The sequence below is a fragment of the Anguilla rostrata genome, chromosome 14, assembly GCF_018555375.3.
Source record: "Anguilla rostrata isolate EN2019 chromosome 14, ASM1855537v3, whole genome shotgun sequence".
Classification (NCBI taxonomy): Eukaryota; Metazoa; Chordata; class Actinopteri; order Anguilliformes; family Anguillidae; genus Anguilla; species Anguilla rostrata.
In genome coordinates, this window is record NC_057946.1 from 33,022,189 (window position 1) to 33,043,715 (window position 21,527).

Consider the following 21,527-nt stretch of genomic DNA (forward strand, 5'->3'; position numbering starts at 1 on the left):
TTTCTACACGGTAAAACCAAAATGCATGAAAAAAGCAGAGGATCAGCACTTTAACCACATGTAAATTCTCTGATTTACAAATCTAAAACTGAAGTACAGAGCCAAATCAAGTAAACCAAAAATGTCTTTGTCCCAAACGTTATGGAGGGCGCGGTATGTGTCTGTTTTCTGCACCTCCCAGGTTAACTCTATGGTCTGGTCTATGCTCATGTGGCTGGAACATCTACTCATCAGATAAGGCTGCTTTTCCCAGAGAGTCTACTCTGCTGTACTGCGAATCTGAGCCAAACCTCATATCTCTGCTGTACTGCGAATCTGAGCCATCCCTCATATCTCTGCTGTACTGCGAATCTGAGCCATCCCTCATATCTCTGCTGTACTGCGAATCTGAGCCATCCCTCATATCTCTGCTGTACTGCGAATCTGAGCCATCCCTCATATCTCTGCTGTACTGCGAATCTGAGCCATCCCTCATATCTCTGCTGTACTGCTGAATTGAGCAAACCTCACTCTGCTGTACTGCGATCTGAGCCATCCTCATATCTCTGGCTGTACTGCGAACTAGCATCCCTCATATTCGGATGTACTGCGAATCTGAGCCATCCTCTATCTCTGCTGTACTTCAATCTGAGCATCCCTCAACTCGCTGTAGCTGCGAATCAGAGCCAATCCTATATCTGTGTATTTGGATCGAGCCATCCCTCATATCTCTGCTGTACTGCGAATCTGAGCCATCCCTCATATCTCTGCTGTACTGCGAATCTGAGCCATCCCTCATATCTCTGCTGTATTGCGAATGGAATTGTAAATGCGACTCGTGCAGTGACGCTGTGTGAGTGCTGCAGCCTGGGTTATGCTGAACAAGCAGTAAATGAATGGAGGTGAGAGATGGAGGGAGAGAGAGGGCAGGGCTCTCGTTCGCTCTTTCTCTCTCGCTCTCTCAAGTCTTCCTCCCAGAAGGCTTTGCAGCAGCATAGCCGTGTGTAAAAATAGCGCCAGATGAATAGTCATGTGGCTTGTGGGAGAGGCTCTTCCCTCGGTGACTGTAAATCACATTCAGAGCAGCGTTCTGGCAGCCTGCCAGTTACCCATAATGCTCCTCACCAGCTCTGTCCAAAGGATGTCTTCTTTTTAATTTTTATTTAAATTTTTATTTAAATGAAACTTATGTGACGTACTGCACCCTGCGCTCAGGTGCTGTGGGTTTGGGCTGTTTTTTAAAAACAGATGTGTGTACGTGTGCTAGCTCTGTGCAAGCAGCAATCAAATGTGATTCAGTGCATGGATGAGTAATCATCTTGGACGAATGTCCTCATTACATTACAGAAAGACCGGTGCACTTAATTAATGCTGGTACATATTAATATTGCCAAAGAGCGGAGTCTGTGACTCTGTACCCTGCCGGTCCCCGTCTGATTAATGTCATTTCCGAAATTAATGAAGCTTTGAAAAACTGTCTGTGAATGTGAATGGCAGCTCTTATCCTGAAATGTGACCGGGCCCCTCGGCACGTTCCAAGCCAGTGTTTGAGGGTAGGGCCCCACCGTTAAACTAAATATGGCGAAATAATGGAGTGCAGAGAGTGTAAACGCTTGCCTCTGCGGTCCCTGCGTGCTGATCGCATTCAGTTAGCCAATTATCCGTGACAGACAGGAATGAGCCGGAAGCTTCCGTTAAAACCTAAAAATGCATTTTGCAGTCTGGGTAAGCAATTATTAGCCACTTACTATTTTATTCTTTTGCGGCACTGAACTATGAACATAGGCCCAGGGAATTTAAATTTAAATTTAAAAACCCAATCTTGAAAAACAAATAACATTTGATCCTGATTGACATCCATTTCCTGTCTTGCCATGGCTTTGCATCTCACAGTCAAGACTGTTGAGACCTGAATGAAAAGCACAACTGAATGAGACCGTGGAAAGAAAGAAATAACTGCAGAGTTATATTTGGTGTCTGATGTTGTCCCTAACGCACGCCAACGCACTGCAAAAAAAAATAAATAAATGCTTCGAGAAACCCAACAAACAATGAGCTATCCATTTTGAGACTCTGGGCCCTGTTAAACAGTGTCTGCCACCCCATCACTGCTACTACACTACCCCTTACCACTGATTTACTTTCATCATTTAAAATGATAAATATGATGAGTGTGGCTGATTGTAAATGGATTGTGTTTGTATTGTAGATTTTATTAAAGTTACAAATGATAATGGCTTTGGCAGTCAGATTCCATTGATTTTTTTTTTTTTTTTTTGCACACATCCATCTGTGTTGTACAAGCACATAAATGATTGCAGTTTTTCTTCAAGTTAATGTGCTGTAAAAAAAATAATAAAAATGAACATTTCTTGAATGGGTACTTCTGGGGAAGTTTTGGATTCAAAGTAGTTTAGTTTTTTAATGACTGTACTGTATCACAAGCAACTACCAAACAAAGCACATGCAAGCTTATCTAAAAAGGCATGGGCAGCCAACAGATATTATTTCCTAAAAAATGAGTTACAGCTACTGTGGAATTCCTAAATAAATCACAGGCACTATACTGTGTAACTGACCTTGGTTTATACAGTATGGTACACGGCCCCTGTCTCCAGTTGTAGGCAGTTAGAGTCAGGTTACGGACAATGCTGGATAATATTTATGTTGACCCATCAATCTGCTTGGGGACATGGCTCACTGGGTTGGGGTTGGGGTTTGGGGGGGTGGTACTGCAGCTGTTTGTGATGGGGCCACTTCCAACAAGCATTAATTTGGACTTTCATTATTTATTTTATGCTATTGGGAAATACAAATGAATTACTGGCTGGTCTGCAGTGATGTTCAATTTGCCAGCATATATGCAACATATCCCTCTGCTGCTCAATGATAACATTCTAAAATGAAAAATAAATCAAATCAAGATGTTCCGCTCAACTATATAGTATACAGTATACTGTTTGGTGTTTTTTATAATAAAAAAAGAAATAGAAATTTTAAGACCATCCCTTAAACCTTAAATCTAAAGCCACCCCCCTCTTTCTTTTGCGTCATCTGTTTTTCCTCTGTTGTTTCAGTCATTTACAGCGATTCCTAGACTTAGTCCACTATCCTCAGCTCACACTCACTCTCCCCTTTAGCCACGGACCTTCCGGTGCAGGTCTCCATGGCGAATATTAAATATCCAAGTATACTGTCGCCCCGTTTCATATTTAATTACGCCCACAAAGCGACCAATTGTGAGAGGGGTGAGCGAGGCCAGGTGATCTCGTCGGCTGTTGCCATGGTGGCCCTATCTTCCCTCTCTCTGTCTCTCAGCCCTAGTAGGCTTGGCACAGGTCCTGCCAACCACCACCGAACACCACCGGTACCCTCACCCCTATCCCATCATGCTCATGCCCTAGATCACAGGTGTCAAACTCCAGTCCTGGAGGGCTGCGGTGTCTTCTGGTTTTCAGGGTGTTCTCAGCACCAGTGGTTCACTTAGGCCACTGACTCACCAAAGACTCTACAGCTTCTCCTCAGGGCCTTCAATGGCAGCTGACCGACAGAATACCACAAAAACCCACAGACACAGCAGCCCCCTGGGAATTCAGTTTGACACCCCTGCCCTGGATCATGATTCCATTACTCTTTCCCTACGTCCGTTCCCTGAGTCATCATTTCCTGAACCCATCTGCCAGCACACTCAGACTTGCCTTAAAACACGTATTTTACTCTACACTGTACATCACTGTTGCTTAATTTTCTTCATTTGCAAAAAGAATTGGTCTTGAGATGCCATGACCAGTGTGACTGAAAGGTTTGCCCCACTTTGTTGCTAGCAATGAGCAACCACCCTGGTAACCTTCCTGTCTAAACGTTTCCATGTTGCAGGCCAGCAACTAAGCATGGACATCAACCAAGTCCGCTGATACAACAATCAATTTCCCCACAGCCCATTGCCTAAACATTGTAGGCACACTGCAAATGATTTAAATGTAATTCTAACAACCTCCAACCTCATCTGACGACCTGGTCTGCCACATCATCTAAGCAATAAGGCAAGCTGCTTACTTTGGCCAGCAGCCAAGCAGGTACCTCCACTAAGTAATTATATCAGACTGAAGCTTATTCAGTGGCTCGGTTCGCGACTTCGTCTGAACTGCCGTAAGGTATGTAGGCCACTTCATCAAATGGAATATGTAGGCCTGCCTCTTCCAAATGTGTAAGCTTATAAAGTCACACAGGCACTTGCTACATGCTGTGACACTCAGCACTCATTAGTATTGTTGCTGCATATTTCCTGACTTAGCAACTTGACTTAAAATGACTTGAGATAAGAATGTCTGCTTAATTAAATTCTGCCACCTCCTCAAAACAGGATATTACACAAAATGTTACCGCCTCGCCCAACAAACAGGTTGGTAGATGTAACCTCCTTATGCTATGACCAGGCAGGTTCGATCTTAAAGGCTGGTTTACTCCACCAAAATGTAACCACCTCATCCAAAGGCCAGGTGGGTAGACTTAACCTCCTTATCCTAAGGCCAGACAGGTTCAGTCATGGTAGGCCGTCTTAGGGGGTATCAATGGCCAGGTCTGACCAGCCACCAGACTGTTAAGCCCACCCCCTCCAGACTCTTAGGCCTGACCCCAGCCCAAAATTAAGTGCGTCAGTCGTTCCTGATGTGATGCCCAGCACACGTCAATTAAAATACTTTTCCTTCTTATCTGTTGCGTGAAAATGTTTTTCTACTGATTTGGTTTCTATATGAGCTTTGGACCAATTTTTAAACTGAACAAGCTGAAAATGTGATGGAAATGTTATTTTCTGTTATTTTAGGCCCTCCATTCTTCTGCCCCATTGATTCGCTGCAGTTTCAGGTCAGCACAACCTAGCAGCCAGTCCATGAAGCATCATTCACAGGCAGTGATGTCTTAAATTGCTTTTATTGAAGGAGGTCACTCTGCTTAAATGGCAGTTGGTGCGCAACAGGATCTATTATGAAACGCACAGTTTAAGTCGTGATATAAGTGTGTGTGTGTGTGTGTGTGTGTGTGGATAGTTTGGCTTCTATCATCCATTCTGTCTACAAAGGGTTTCAACTTAGTTTCTTTTCTCTCTGATTCATTCTAACAAATGTAGCACTTGTGAATCTACAGTTGGTATTTTAGGCTAATATTAAAATACTTTATCTGAATTCCATTTATGAAAGCTTGGATCAGCTCTGATCAAGAGGCTTGGCTCTTTATGAAATCAACAAGAGCAAAAAAAAGAAATATTCTGTCTGCAGTTAACTCTTTTTTTCTTCCTTATGTATTCTGTCTATTCTGTGAAATTGATGGCTGTGATATAAAAAAAAATCCCCGCCCCATTTAATTCAGGTTTGGCTTTAGTGGCATCAATACTTCAGCGTTATAAATTGCTGTTTGCGCTTTTCCTTATTCCTCTTTTGTTGCTGAAATCTCTTTGTGTCCACAGCCTTGGCAGATTTACTTGTGCCACCCGCAGGAAATAAATCATAACAGGCTGTCCTGGTGTACTGCACCGGCCCATAGGAAGTCATGCTGTGTATGTGTGGGTGGATGTGGATTTCCGGCAAAACAATTATTTATATTAGCCTATTAGCCTTTTTTGCATAATGGGAAAGGCGAAAGCCAAAGTTCTGGTAACTACGGACCAATAATACAGGACGTGTTTCTTTACGCAGAGAGTCGTCGATGTGTGGAACAGCTTGCCAGGTCCTGCACTGGAGGCGGAAACTGTAGGCGAACTGGTGCGGCGTTGGATACTCCCTGAGTTGTACTGTACAGCATGTGAATGGCGAACTGTTAGATCCCATGTAGCTCGTTAGCAAATGGAGAGCACAGATGGACTGAATGGTCCTCATTACGTGTTGTTATGTAATTTTATGTCTAAGGATCATGGTGTCTGCTCCAGTCACCAGCTGTGGGCTGTGATGAAGTGTGACGTGGCTGTTGTTTTCTTCCAGAATACTCAACGCTGAAGATTCAATGGTACATGAGAAAATGTAATACAGAGAAAAATTAAGAGAAGGAGGGGCTGATTCTATGGCCATATTCTGAGAGATTAAACTGAGATGGAAAAATTACTTTCTTATGGTCTGTGTGCTCCATTTAACTGCATCACCAAAATTCAAATAAAATGGTAAGTCTTGTGGTTGAGATCATACCAGGCATAAAGATCTGTTTGCAGTGAGTCCCACCAGGCCATGTACTTGGGCCTCTGAGATTTTAGGTAACATTATTTGATAAAATAGTGTTGATTGTCATCACTGTACAGATGATGCGCAACTTCTGAATATATCAGAGAAACCAACAGAGATTCCACCAGTACAGATACTAATAATGCAACTGTTACTGACCTGAATCTGCCTGAATTTGTCTTTCTGTTACTAACTGCTCGAAAAAGAAGAGATAAAATTTTGCATAGTATGCCTTTAACCTTGAAATTATAAAATAACCATGCTCAGTCATATGCCATATCCACTGTCAATCTGTCTGTCTGGCATCTGTCGAATTTGTGCTCCTCAGTCTGTATTTCTTCTTCTAAGTGTTTTATAAAAATAAAAACAATATTAAAAACAGATATAAAATGCAAAAATAGTGGTGACTGGTGAGTTGATTGTAAACAGCGCACCACAGCAAGGCTAAAAATCCTGTGTGGTATGCCTTGAAGACTCTGAACTCTGAGAACAGTGGTCAGAATTCATACCAGATTGAGATGGTGTTTATTTGAATTCTCCATCTCACACAAAACAAGACCATCACAACCTAGTATATGGCTGGACCTCTCCGGCCGACCAATGGTGTAACTTCATCACTCACTCAGTCACAGACATTCTCGTTTGTAGGGCTGGCCCCGCTGTTGCGGTCCAGCCAAAAATTAAACTCAGTTTTCTTACTAGAAACTCTGAGAAACTGTAATACTTCTCAGTGAAACATGCAGAAGAAATGACATGCCTTTGAGTTTCTGCAGGATTGGTCTTCTGCAGTGCCTCACTGCCTGACAGCAGAAGCTATCTGTTATCCATCTTAATTTGTTCAAAATGCTGATGCAAAGATTTTCATTTTTTTTTAAAAGCCCCAAAATTCTGCCCACATCTCTCTCAATAGTTAATCTTTTCCAGCTTCCCATTAAAAATAATAATGACTCCAGAACTCTCACTTATGAAGTGCTAAGTGGGTTTGCATCTCCATACCTGAAAAATCTCCTAAATCTCCTACAGGTATGGTCATAGACCACTGGCTTCCTGGGGCAGTTTTTCTCAGCCCTGGTCCCAGGAACCCACTGTGTATGTTGGTTTCTGACAAAGCTAATCTCCTGGTCAATTAAAGTGATTGAATATGTGTTTTAAGCTCTACCACAATTGTGTGGTTAAACGTATTTTAACACAATGCAGGTTTTGCTTGTTGCTGTTTGCTGGCAGTAAACTCATTTCATTTTATACAGATGGTTTCCGGTTTCCACACTCTCAGCAAATGGGACCCAACTGATTTGACCGGTCATTTTGTAACTGAATCAATTAAAAATGGGACCTCTTTCAGTCAGAATTATTTGCCATATTTGCAATCCGTAAATGAAAGCATAAGTTGGGCTGACCGGTTGAAATTCCTAGAATGTGAATATGGGACATTTTTTTAGGGCACACTTGTCTATTTCCGGCGTAAATGTGGCTTTAAGAGGGTAAATCCCCGCCCTTCAATAGACGTGATAAAGTCTAATTAAGAACAACTAGCAGCTCATTACAATACAGAGCCTTTTTACTATGGTTGGAACAAAAACCAGTATACACAGTGGGTCCCCAGGACCAGGGTTGAGAAACACTGCCTTTGGGCACCTGCCTGTCTTGGATGGAAAACAGGCCGGTTATGTGCTCTTGCACTACAGGCATTTAGCAGACGCTCTTATCCAGAGCAACTTACACAACATTTTACATAGTTGTGTAAAATTACATTGTGTCCAATTGTATCCAATTTTACAGCTGGATATGTACTGAAGCAATGCAAGTTACCTGAGTACCTTTCTCAAGGGTACAACGGCAGTGTCCTAGTGAGGAATCAAACCAGTGACCTTTAGGTTACAAGACCCAGCTCCTTACCCATTATACTACATTGACGCTCCCATCCCAATCTTCTTTATCACCATATTGGATACACCATATTTACTGCATTGTGCCATTCAGAGAGAGATTTTATATGATTGACCCTTGGGATAACGCTGCTGTCAGACCACGTGCAGTACAGCACAGTATCCCCACCACGTTATCAAACAAATATTAATAACCCCTTACGCAGTGGGGGTGGGGGGGGGGGGGGGGGGTCTAGTAAATATTGCTGTTCAGACAGTAATATGTGTTGCTAGCTGAAGTCATTAAAATGGGTCTGCTTATTATGCTTTATTTAATTCATGTACTATGCAAATATGTTATCTTGCAATGAATAATTTTTCTCTGTGAGGGCATCTGAGGTCTGGAATTCAGACCTTGCTAACATTAGAAAGGCAAAGACAGTTTTAAGTCCCCGTTAAAAAACGCATTATTTCAGTTTAGCCTTTTGTTGAATTTTACTTTCATGTTTAGTTATTATCATTCTGTTTTTTATGCATTTCAATATTCTCTTATTGTCTTCAATCCTGTCCATGTTTTGTTGGTCTTATTTTACCTTTACGTGTTACTTCTGTTAATTTTTTTCTCCTTTTTTATTGTTTTGGAAAGCGCATTGAGCAGCATGTTCTGAAAAGCACTATATAAATACAATAATTATTGTTATAATAATAATAATAATAATAATAATAATAACGAGCAGGTTAGCATTGTGCAGACAGACTCTCACATGGAAGACTGTCAGGCAGAGAAAATGGTGGAAGGGGACAGACCTGCACGTTTTCCAGACATGCTTCATACATTCAGTACGCCGCCGCCTTCTTGCCACCTCCCACCTCCCCGCTAATTAATAAACTCCCCCGGAGACAAGTGAGATCAAATCAATACATCTCCATCAGCTGGGAGAGATAACGGGAGCCCATTGTCTCTTCCGTACCCCTCAGGCTTCCTGCACTCACAGGAAGTCACAGAACGTCGCACTCGGTAGTCTGGGAACTGTACCCTTGATGGTAATATCTTAAAACGTCTTTTTTTTATTTTTTTAAAGGAGCACCGTTTGAGGGTGACTTAGATTAAACTTTGCAGGCTGTCTCATCATTCACACTTAGCGTCTTCATAAAAACATTTCAAAAGATAGAGGGATGGATGGATAGATGTGAAGATTGATGGGCAGATGGATAGATTTAGAGATTGATGGGCAGATGGATAGATGTGGATTGATTATAAGTTTGATGCATAGATGGTTGAGATAGATATATTAGTTAATGTGCTATCCCCAGGGCAGCACTGTTAATAAAAACGACTAAAGTAAAGAAAATGAGTGCTGAATAAATAATGGTAATAACTGAAAATAGAGCAATCAATAGAGAGGAGAGTCGAGTACACACATACACACACACACACACACACACACTCTACACCTCCATATGCATAAGCACACATACACACATACCTACACCTACAGATTCTTGCAAACAAACAAATACGCACGCGTGCCCATACACACACACAATCTCTCTCTCTCTCTTTCTCTCTCTGTCCCTCTCTCTCTCTCTCTCTTTGATTGATCAATAGCTTGATTGGAAGAACACTCTGCTTATCTAAGCACAGGAAAACACTTTCAAGTCTGAGATGAGTATTGATCTAAGGGGCTTCCCCCACCTTTGGGGAGTCAGGCAGTGGGGCAGGGAAAGAGGGGGGGAGAGGGGTCACCGAGTCACCACAATGCATCATCCTGACAGCTGCCGTCAGCTCGTGGACCCTGACATTCATTTGAGCTCCTAAGCAATTATCAGCCGACACTGCTAATAAATTGGGAGTGCACGAGCCTAGGCAGGGGGACGCTAACCGCTAGTTTTCCCTCAGCACGTCATGTCTGTTTTTCAAAGGCGTTCGGGTGCAGCGTGCGAGATGTCTACCCTCGAAGGCAGCGCACTAATGCGAGAAGGCCGTCGCCAGCTCCCTCGATTATCTTCACATTATTCGCCCTCAGCGAAGGACTGTTCATATTCATACCCCGAGTGCTTTCTCCCCACTCTCAGCACACTGGTCCTGATGACTATACTTCTTCATGTGTCCACACATATGTGTACATGCACACATATGTGTGCGTGTGTGTGTGTGTGTGTGAGACAGCAATAAGCTGAATAACAATAATATTATGAAATATAATGACAAAAAAACTACTGATTATATTTCAGTCAGGACAACTTGTGTATTTAGATTAAACACATTAATTAATATACAATGCAATTATTTTGGTTTAGCACTGAATAGATATGTTTTAGGTATGTCTGCTCATGAACCAGTGGTAGTAGCAGATGCAAACTGGGGCCCCCCCAAATGAACCAACAGGGAAGCACAGCCCTTTGGTAATGCTCTTGGATGCCACTGACTAGGTGAAAGAGGACATGATGTCATGAATATGAGACAGTTCCTTTACGGACAGGTAAGCTTCTGTGAGATTATTATTTAACCTAATTCCCACGGCCTCCAGGGAGGTACCAAGCCCAGTAGTCTTCCTCAGATAGAGGAACATTTAGCCTGGCTACCATTTTTGAGTGTGCCAATGCATCTGGCAGGTGGCAAATAAAGGAATCTTCTCCTGAGAAATCACCAAGCAGGTGCAACACAAAAGGCGATTTGCAGGTGTGGAGTAAAATCCAACATAGTCCCTCGCTACCAGAAATGCGCAGTACAAATGATACTTCTAGCAGTAGGCTCTGCATGCAAGTACCATAAAGAAATGTTAACAACAGTAGTATACGCATGAAGTACAAAATATGCAATCAGTAGCAATGTACGAAATCCCATGCAAAGATACAGCTTGTCAATAATAATTTAGCTAAAAAAAATGGGTACAATAGAGCTCTTGAGGTCACGTGACCAGATCTATTTACACCGCCATGTTGACAGGGAAGCTGTCGGGCAAAAGGAGCGAAAATAAATGGCAGCAGTATCACGTTCAAACGATGTGAGGTCACAATGCACTTAAGTAAAAAAGACTTTGATCAGTACATTAAAAAGCTTGACAGAGTAAGCATCAGTGACCTTTACCATGCTCCTGGGATGCTTTTTACAATGGTAAAAACCACAGAAAGGGATGAAGTTTCCTGGCTTGTGATATCCCAATATTTTTCACTGCCTGATAAAACTTAACCTCTATGTACTCAAGTGATTCTTTAAAGGCTTACAAAAGCCAACGCCAGATATAGCCAATGTCCCGGTAGTCACAGAACTCCATCGTGGTCAAAAAACTGTTGCAACTAAGATATCTGCTGGATAAAAACACTTTTTATCAACATATTTAGCCAATGAACCTGGTGTGGCCAATGAACAACATTCCATCAATTCAGGGCCATGTGAGCATCTGAGGTCAGTGACCGACGGCCAAATGATACATCTGTGTTTTAAATGGAGCCATTCACAATCAAACTCAACACAACGCATACCTCATAGGAGAATTTAAAAAACAAAACAAACAAAAAAACCTTTTGAGTAAATTTGGGAAGAAGTCATCTTAGAAGCAGAAATGAACTGCTGGAGAATACACATATTGACAAAGCACAGCTCTTTGGTCACACAGGTTTTTAAAGTGCCACGTTGATGAGGAAACGCGGGGACTCACCCAGATCTGCAGCTTGATCCTCTTCTCGTTCTTGTAGACGGTCTTGACCTTGAAGTCGATGCCCACCGTGCTCACGAAGGCCGAGGTGAAGGAGTCGTCCGCGTAGCGGAACAGGAAGGAGGTCTTCCCCACGCTGCTGTTACCGATGATCAGCAGTTTGAACATGTAGTCGAAGTTCTGGTCCGACCCCTCTTTCTGCCCAAATTTACCGTCCTGTGTGGCAGCCATCTGAGAGACATGACAAAAAAATCCCCTGAGGTCAAGAACTCGGCTGAACGAACATTCATATCCCTACACCTCACAGATGAGGGCCTAACATCTCAGCCTTCCTTCGTATTAAAACAATATAGGGTATGGAGGTTTTTTTCAATACATGATTGGCTAATTAAGTGGTTGGTTCATTAGCTTGGTTTTTCTTTTGTTTTTTGGGTCTGAATTGGTTGCTGACTTTAAAAGTCCCATATTTTAAAAATATGAGTTTACCTAGTATTGACATTGATTGCGCATCATGGCATGATAGTACTGTTAAATTGTATGTGCAGGTAAAATATAAACTTGGTTCTACTTCACATTTATTTGTTGTTGTATAAGAACAAAATCACACGGCTAAATGGAACGTCCCACCCTTGGTCAGCATTTTCTAAGAACAAGGTATCACCTGCCTCATCGTGATTTAGCATATATGAGCGTAATTACAAACAAACAACTTAGCAAGATTTCAAACACGACTTGCAAAACTGGGCACGTTAAATGTCTTCCTTTAGGACCCAACCGAACATGGTGATCTGGAATAGCATGTACACAACACACTGCTGTGTGATGCTTTTTAAAATGATATCGTATTGTATTACAGGCAGAGAAAAAATAAATAAATACATGAAAAAACCCTTTTATTCAATAAAAATGGCCAGAAAGCTCCATCCCCATGCAATCTTGGCTAGTAAAGTGCCCTTAGAGTAACACTAACTTTGAGTGATGTTGAATATTCCCCTTAGTCAAACCCTAGCATGTATATAAACATGGTTTTTAACAGACATTCACCTCTCCGGGTCATTCAAAACTACTGTAAGATTCTGTTTGTGCATCCAGCACTCTGTGTTCTAGCATTAATCACCAAGCCTGCTCTTAAACTGATTTCCTGTTCACAAGTTTGCAATTAATGTACTTTTGAGTTGCTGATTAATGTTTTTATTTTCTCTCTCAAAGCTGACATCACAGGTCTAATCTCACTGGCCCACAGATGACATGTAGGTCCCTCTCCAAAAATAGGAACCCCAAAAATGTCAGCCCCCTAAGGGTGAGAGATGTGGGTGCCATAGAAGAACCCCAAAGTTCCTTCTGAGCAGGAAAACGGAGCAGCCAGGAGTGAATCATTTGGATGAACTAACAAGTCTAACTAGCTGTCATTCAGAGATCATTTGGCTCAATGGCAGCAGACGCCTTGATTCTGAACATCTTCCATCCCCTTCGGCCATGGGCCTTGAATCTATATCCCCCCCCAGTGCAGAGCCTAGCACCCAGACGCTAATCGGCATCACCTCACCTATGCGTGTCCAAGCACGAGATTCCGGTCGCCCATTCAACCCAAGGGTCACCTACATTTGAAAGATCCGCTGGGACATTCAGCCACAGCAGTGCGCAATGCCGAAGACACGCAATGCCCCCAAGAGTGAGACATTTCCCGTCATGTTTCAGAACAAAGCTTGAATGCCAATCTATTGTGCATTCTGTGTTTGCGTGTTCCGCTACCATCTGGACCTCCGCCTGAGCACTGCCCTGCTTCTCATTCAAGCCCCCAGCCAAATTCGTGAAGAAGAAAAAAAAACTACGACCTTAATTGCGCAAACAATGCCATCCAAGGTAAGAATGTAAATTATTTTCTATCTAGAGCCTCTGACTCCCCTGTGCTTTACAACACGTAAATTCCAAATTATTTACTTTTTCTAGTATAGAACCACCCGGAACCGTTGCTCCTGTGTACACATAGACATAGAATGTAATTTTTATTACTCATTACAACGAATATTAAAACGAATAATATAATGGCGTCATAACCGTTAAAACTACATTAAGAACGTTCAGTAAAAGCTGTGATCAAAGAGAAAATAAGACACTAAAAAATGTACACCACGTCGCGTTGTTATTGATTTATTTATATAGTATGTGCGATATTTGTGCAAATTATTATTAAATTAATTTTATGGTAGCAAATTCAACTGTTCAACTCAACCAATGTGGTTGGAGATGTACGTTCAACGTCGATTAGCCAGTGTAAAAATGTTATTTCACAAAACGACACCGTTTTAAAATACATCGACAGCATAAAGAGATAAAACGGGGATAAAGCCGGGTTTAAAGCGTTCCTCACAAATGACGCCCCCTACTTCGACGGTACGCCGGGTTTAATACCTTATATATAATTCACTGTTTTATATTCTTTATATTTTCTTCATCCTGGTTAATATCTCCCTCCGCTCCCATGTTAGTGACCAATATCCTATCTAAATAAAATCCCGTTCGGTTTTCGGAAGAAAGCTTACCCAAGGCAATGTTCTCAAAAATGAAAATTTGTAACGCTCCTTTCGATAATAGAAATAATGCATATCCGCCTGTAAATTACTAGCCTATAGAAATATACCAACCTGCATAGGTGCGTCTTGTCGCATGCTGCCTTTTGCTTCACTGATGCGATTAATGTGTGATTCAGAAATGCTATTAATACTTGAGAGATGGTCTTCCTGCGCCTCTTTAACCCTCTGAAAATCAGCACTGGAGCTGTCCTCCTCTTACAAGCCGACCGAGAACGCGCCCTGGCGTACGAGAACGCTAGTCGACAGGCACGCGCACATCTTAAATGGCACGCCGGGGCTTGTAGTCTTATCACACAAGCTAGTGACAAGTGATTAACAATACCAAGAATGAATAAGACTACAGTACCGTCATGCAATGCATTTACCTCAATGGGTATCGTTTATTATAGCAGCTTGAGAAACAAAATGCCTGAAAACATCTTTTTCTGTTTTTATTTCATTTGAGTATTTTTAACGACTTAAGATAACATTTAGAATGTCGCCACACGTTGCAAAAATTGACTAATATGTTGCGTTTTTTTATTTAAATTATATAACGGACATAAATAATCGAGCAAACACAGTTTAAAAGGACAATTTAGATCTGCTACAAAAATAAATTGTCAAAATGAATTCGCTAGTTTAAAATTACATCTTTTAAATGAGTGGCTGTATTAGTTTCTCGTGATTCCATGATTTAGGTAATATCGTTATTGTAGTAGGCTACGAACCATATAGCTAGCCTACCTTCCCATACAAGTCCATTTATTCAGCTGTGGAGGAAAAAAAAGATGCAAGTCGTCTTTTCTGAACGGGTCGGTCAGGCTCACCCACGGTCTAGAAATGAAATCAACTCTTCCCGTGGTCACATCTATCTGTTCGTCCAGAACGTCACTAACCTAACATCCTGCCGAAGCAAGGCTTGACAGCCGAGCGCACAGAAAACCAACAACCGTGAAAAATTCGAGCGAGTGACATGTTGGTGCATGCGACCGGAACGCTGGTGACTGATGTGTCCGAAAAATATAGGCTGTAAAAAATCTTGTCTTGAGACTTGGAAAAAAAAATCGTCTGCTGGTTTAATTGTAATGCGACGGGTTTCCATGAAAAGAGACGAATAATGATGTGTGTGATATTAAACGTGAATCAGATTATGCCTTTGGGGGATAAACATGTTGTTTTATTAAGATAATATAAAGTTTAAATATTTAATGTACACCTAATGTTACACTTACGCAAAACTAAATATTTCTTATTACTATTATCCACGTATCATCAGGCCATCACATCTGTTACAAAATCAAATTTTCATACAGTATTCAATATGCACAGTAAGATGTTCAGTATTAAATAAACTCTCACACAGTAATCCTACATGAGATCCCCATTGGACTCTTATAAACTTCTAGAGTTGAATTATCACTGGAGATTTTTTTCTGTGTGTTTGCAGAAAAGGTCCAATTTTCTACACTTAAGCAGTATGACTACTTTATAATAATTGCAAGAAAAAACTAAATAATGAAGTGTATTGGTATTGCCATTTCCATGTACTGGGTTGAGAACTGGGTTTATACACTATATGACCAAAAGTATCTAAACACCTCTTGGTCTGGGACTGTTTTTATGGTTTGGGCTAGGCCCCTTAGTTCCAGCGAAGGCAAATCTTCATGCTACAGCATACAATCACATTCTAGATGATTCTGTGCTTCCCCAACAGTTTGGGGAATGCCCTTTCCTGTTTTAGCATGACAATGCCCCTGGGCACACAGTGAGGTCCATATAGAATTGGTTTTGTTGAGAACAGTGTAGAAGAACTTGACTGGCCTGCACAGAGCCCTGACCCCATTAACCCCATTCAACACCTTTGGGATCAATTGGAAAGCCACCACTGCTAATCGCCCAGTCAGTGCCCGACATCACCAATGCTCTTCTGGCTGAATGGAAGCAAATCCATGCAGCAACGCTCCAACATCTAGCATAAAGCCTTCCCAGAAGAGTGGAGGTTGTTATAGCAGCAAACGGTGGAACTACTCTATATTAATGCCCATAATTTTGGATGAAATGTTGGATGTCAGGCGTTCACATACTTTTGGCCTTGCGGTGTAGGTTGTACATTTGATTCTCTTCTTTTGTACCCTTGAGCAAGTGACCTACTGAATTGCTTCAGTAAATATCCACCTGTACAAATGGACTGTATGTTCTTTAAGTTAAACTATAAATCGCTCTGGATAAGAACATCTGCTAAATTCTAGTGATGTAATAATGATTAGGTTAGTCCCATCGTTGAAGAAACATTTTGACAGTTGCCGACCCCTGTGTTCTATCTGACTTCCAGTTTAGATGCAGAAACATTGCATAATTATGTCTGATTTGGAAACCATAAAACATTTGCATTGGCCCAAATAAGAAAAATAATTCAATGCCGCCGTACAATAATGCATCCCGCTCTCCCATACGCAGGCAGTGCAAGCGTGCCCATGGTTACGTAACCCTACGGTGGTTCAGTGGCAGGCTCAAGTGCCCAACGTATGCGTGGAATATTCTGCTTCCCTGGGGATCAACGCCAGCCCCTGGAGACCCAGTACTGCAGTACGGAGTTCAGTTATATTATCCATTTGTTTGTCTATTGCCTAGTGCACAGGTATTCGGCTGGTGCGTATGCAGCCAAATACAGCTCTGGAGCTATGTGTGGCCATTTGGTCATTGAGAAGGGGGTTAAAATAGTGTTCCCCAGACAGTAGCCAGGTCTGCATCCACAAGGAGTGAGCTTACATAACACTAAGATGGCTAAAACCGTGTTTAGAGGCACATAAAATACTGTGTATTTATACTCGTTTTTATAAAGCTTAGATGGAAAATGCGAAGCCCTTGCTAGCCCATCCCCCTCCCTGTCACCTTTTTTATTTTTGTAAAAAATATGGGCCCCCAGGAATACGAATTAACCCAGGTACCAGACGTTGAACGCTGTAAGAGCCTATTTACAGACACTCACAGTCAGTTGACTGGGGTGTCATTTTTTTTAAAGGCTCTTCTACATGTACAATCACAGCCTCCAGCTGTCGCCTTGCTTGAGTAAACATCCAGCTTTATAGACAATGCGTAACCTTTATCGGTGCCCTGGATAAACTTGTCTGCTAAATGAATAAGTAATATAAATTATATGGTCAGCTGTTTGATCATCTGTTGTCTCGCACATTTGGTTATTGCACAACCTAATAGGCAATAGAAGTATTCTCCACAGTGTCTTAGCTTTGCACATTGAACAAAACGAATCATGAGTCTTCGTCGTAATCTGACTGTCCATAGGATTGGATTTAAAGGCAATGCGATACGAGATAAAGGCCATGTCTTCTTGTTGATTGGCATTTCAGATTTCACCGAATTCTTACACTATGGCGCCTCCGCGGGTAAAGGACTGAGGTAAAATTGGTTTCATATTGGACATTCACATTCGCCATTTTGTGCCTCAGTTAGGGACTGAGGTAAAAATACAATCATAATCAGGAACCTGTGTGTTTCTTGAATTTTAATAAATTGGCAATCTATTACTTGTGAAGACCAAAGATTGTGGAAGAAGGCCAGGCATTAATAGAATAATCTGCAATTGGTTTGAGGTGTTTTTGTCAAATATTGTCAAAGTTATTGATCTAAGCAGAATTAAATGTATTTTAATTGAATTTTTGAATTTTAATAATTTGTTTCTTGAATTTTAATAAATTGGCAATCTATTACTTGTGAAAACCAAAGATTGTGGAAGAAGGCCAGGCATTAATAGAATAATCTGCAATTGGTTTGAGGTGTTATTGTCAAATTTTGGCAAATTTATTGACCTAAGCAGAATGAAATGTATTTTTAATTGACATCTTGAATTTTTAATAAATTTGCAATCAATTACTTGTGAAAACCAAAGATTGTAGAAAATGGCCAGGCATTAATAGAATAATCTGCAATTGGTTTGAAGTGTTTTTGTCAAATATTGGCAAATATTTGACAAAAAACCAATTGCAGATTATTCTATGAATGCCTGGCTTTCTTCCACAGACTGGTTTTCAAGTAATTGATTGCAAATTTATTGAAATTCAAGAAATACATTATTAAAATTCAATAAAATAAATTAAAAATACATTTAATTCTGCTAAGATCAATAACTTTGTCAATATCTGACAAAAACACCTCAAACCAAAATTCAGGAAGCACACAGGTTCCTGATTGTGATTGTACTTTTATCTCGGTCCCTAACTAAAGCACAAAATGCCGAATGTGAATGTCTGTTGGATTTCCAATATGAATCCAACTTTACCTTGGTGGGAAAAGGCTCCAGGTGGGTATTCGCATTGTTGTATTATTTAAATAGTAGAGGCAGTTTATTTTCATTTTACCTAGGCTATTGTATGTCATTCTCTATTTAATACTGTTTAATGATCTTTTTAATTTAATACTATTTAATCATTGTTTTTTTTTTTTGTGTGTATAGGGTGCTGCAAATAAATAGCATAAATGCTAATAGCTGTACTGTGCTACTGTGCCTGCATACAGGCAATAAATGGTCAAATTAAAATATATCAGACAGCGAATACAATGCATACAGTAGGCTAGCTTTATTGAGTTTTAATCTGTATTTTACACGTTTAAATATCAAAATTTCCCAAGTCCTCCAAACACTGAACTGTTATAGAAAATACACGGAGACGGGGCTGCTGCGCCCTCTGGTGGGCACGGAACATAATACTGGGCGTCTTTAGGCACAATGCAAAATAAGTCTTTCCGAAATACCAGCTGCTTGTGACGGTCCCCTTTCAAGTCTCATTTGAAGCCAGCGTATTTCAACAAAATGTGCATCCTAAGTTTGGGAAGACACAACTTCATCAAAAGTAGCCACTTCCCACAGATATATCTTTTATGTTGTTTATGTGTTTTGGAAGCCAGAATATTAAATATTTTTACACTTAAATTTTAGAAGAGTCTGTCATGGCCACATTCTCATATGTCATGTACCATGTGCTTAGCAAGGATCTATCTGCATTTTATGAACCAGGGATTCTTAATTTTTTAAAAATATACCCAAGGAGACAATTTCAAGCTCTTGTAAGCACCACCATGGTCGCACTCAAATATTGTATAGACCTTGTGCCTATTGACGAGCGACCGACCTGTCGTGACCCCATGTTGCTTGCTTTGCTTGCGATAAAAGACCAATGCATAAAATCCAAAGGGTGCGCTCTTGATTTCCCATAAGAAGTCGCCCCATGCTCTGCTCTTACCCTGCTCTGCTCAAAGTAACTGCTCTTACCCTGCTCTGCTCATAGTAACTGCTCTTACAGCTGCTCTGCTCAAAGTAACTGCTCTTACCCTGATCTGCTCAAAGTAACTGCTCTTACCGCTGCTCTGCTCAAAGTAACTGCTCTTACCGCTGCTCTGCTCAAAGTAACTGCTCTTACCCTGCTCTGCTCAAAGTAACTGCGCTTACCACTGCTCTGCTCAAAGTAACTGCTCTTACCGCTGCTCTGCTCAAGGTAACTGCTCTACAATGAAATAAATGAATTAAAATGTAATTTTAGACATTTATGATGAAAAATGTGTTTCAGGTGAACAATATCAAAATACATAAGCCTATCTTATACCAAAAAAAGTATCCAAAATTTTTTTTGAATATGTAATAGTGTAATTTCTTCATTCTGAAGAATGAGAAATCATTTTTCTTAGACAACCACAGTGAAATAAATGAATGACAAATAATTTCTAGACATTTATGATTAATTATGTGTTTCAGTAAATAATGAACAAAATATATAAGCCTATAGCCTTATGTCCAACAAGTGACAAAAATGCAGAAAATGTAGGCTATTTGTGTAATTTCTTCATTCTGAAGTATGGGAAATCTTTTTTATTAGACAACCACAGTGAAATAAATGAATGACAAATGATTTCAAGACATTTATTATGAAATATGGTAAATGGACTGCATATATATAGCGCTTCAAAGCGCTTTGCAGTTGATGCCTCTCATTTACCCATTCACACACACATTAACGGTGAAAGACTGCCATGCAAGGTACCAATCAGCTTGTTGGGAGCAATTAGGGATTAGGTGTCTTGCTCATGGACACTATGACACGCCCAGGGCGGGGGATCGAACTGGCAACCCTCCGACTGCCAGACAATCGCATTTACCTCCTGAGCTATGTGTTCTATTGAAGAATGAGGAAAATACATAAGCATATAGCTTTGTTAGAAACGTAACAGAATCCAAAAAATGTAATTGTGTAATTTCTTCACTCTAAACGATGCAAATTAATTTTTATTTGACAACCACAGTGAAATAAATAAATTACAAATGATTTCAAGACATTTATTATTAATTATTTGTTTCAGTAAATAATGAACAAAATACATAAGCCAATAGTTTTATATCCAAAAAGTGACAAAAATGCAAAATATGTAGTTGTTATATGTAATTTCTTCATTCATGAAGTATGGGAAATCATTTTTATTAGACAACCACAGTGAAATATATGAAATAAAATTAATTTCAAGACATTTATGATGAATTATGTGTTTCGGTTTATAATAACCAAAATACATAAGCCTATATCCTTATACCCAAAAACTAACAAACGTGATGTAATAGTGTCATTTCTTCATTCTGAAGAATGGGAAATCATTCTTATTAGACAACCACAGGGCAATAAATGAAAGACATTTTTTGAGGGGTTCGGAAAAAAATCTGTTCCTGCATGAGAGTAATTACATTTAAAAGTACTGTCCATAAATTGTATAATTTTGCCAGAGTAAATTCGTAGTTTTGAATGGACTTCAATGGGGTCGTTTTGTCTTTGCTCACCAGAGGCGTACTAAACTGCAATTCGTCGGGCAACCACTTGAGTTTGCGAGCTTTAATGACTATCCCCGGTCCCCTCGCTCTCATAGAGCGCAAATAAGAACATATCATAGAGCTCAATGTGTGCTCCTAGGATTCTACTGACGTCGCTATTTATTGCATACTCGATCTAGATCGTATGCGAACATAGAGCTCAGTGTGCGCTCCCCACAGGTTTCTATTGGCGTCGCTGTTTATTACCTACTCTAAAATCTGTCCCCATTGTTAATCATCTAACTTTGTTGGAATAATTAAATCTGCGTGCTCTGTGGCGTGTCAAAGCGGTCACGATCAAGCAAGATGAGATCGCACATTTTATTATATACTTAGCGAACGCCTCATCCTTGCAATGTTTTAATCGCTGT

General features: G+C 40.6%; 1 protein-coding gene and 1 long non-coding RNA gene across 5 annotated transcripts in view; one reads left to right on the forward strand and one right to left on the reverse strand.

The window, feature by feature from the left end:
* LOC135239765 (uncharacterized) overlaps nt 1–6,586 on the forward strand; it is a 37,432-nt gene extending 30,846 nt beyond the window's left edge. Inside the window, exons 2-3 of one of the 2 annotated variants that reach the window (XR_010325477.1) lie at nt 5,444–5,543; nt 5,673–6,586. This is a non-coding gene — a long non-coding RNA (uncharacterized LOC135239765). The remainder of the gene's footprint in view (nt 1–5,443; nt 5,544–5,672) is intronic. The other variant, XR_010325476.1, reaches the window with a different exon arrangement.
* The window catches only part of LOC135239764 (ras-related protein Rab-3C), a 44,961-nt gene extending 29,669 nt beyond the window's left edge, over nt 1–15,292 (reverse strand). Inside the window, exons 1-2 of one of the 3 annotated variants that reach the window (XM_064308706.1) lie at nt 15,116–15,292; nt 11,716–11,943 (exon numbers count right to left, since the gene is read on the reverse strand). In XM_064308706.1, coding sequence (XP_064164776.1) covers nt 11,716–11,943 — 228 coding nt within the window. In that variant the 5' untranslated portion in view covers nt 15,116–15,292. Of the gene's footprint in view, nt 1–11,715; nt 11,944–14,357; nt 14,515–15,032 lie in introns of those variants that run through there. The other 2 variants (XM_064308704.1, XM_064308703.1) reach the window with 2 other exon arrangements.
* Nucleotides 15,293–21,527: the final 6,235 nt, after the last annotated feature.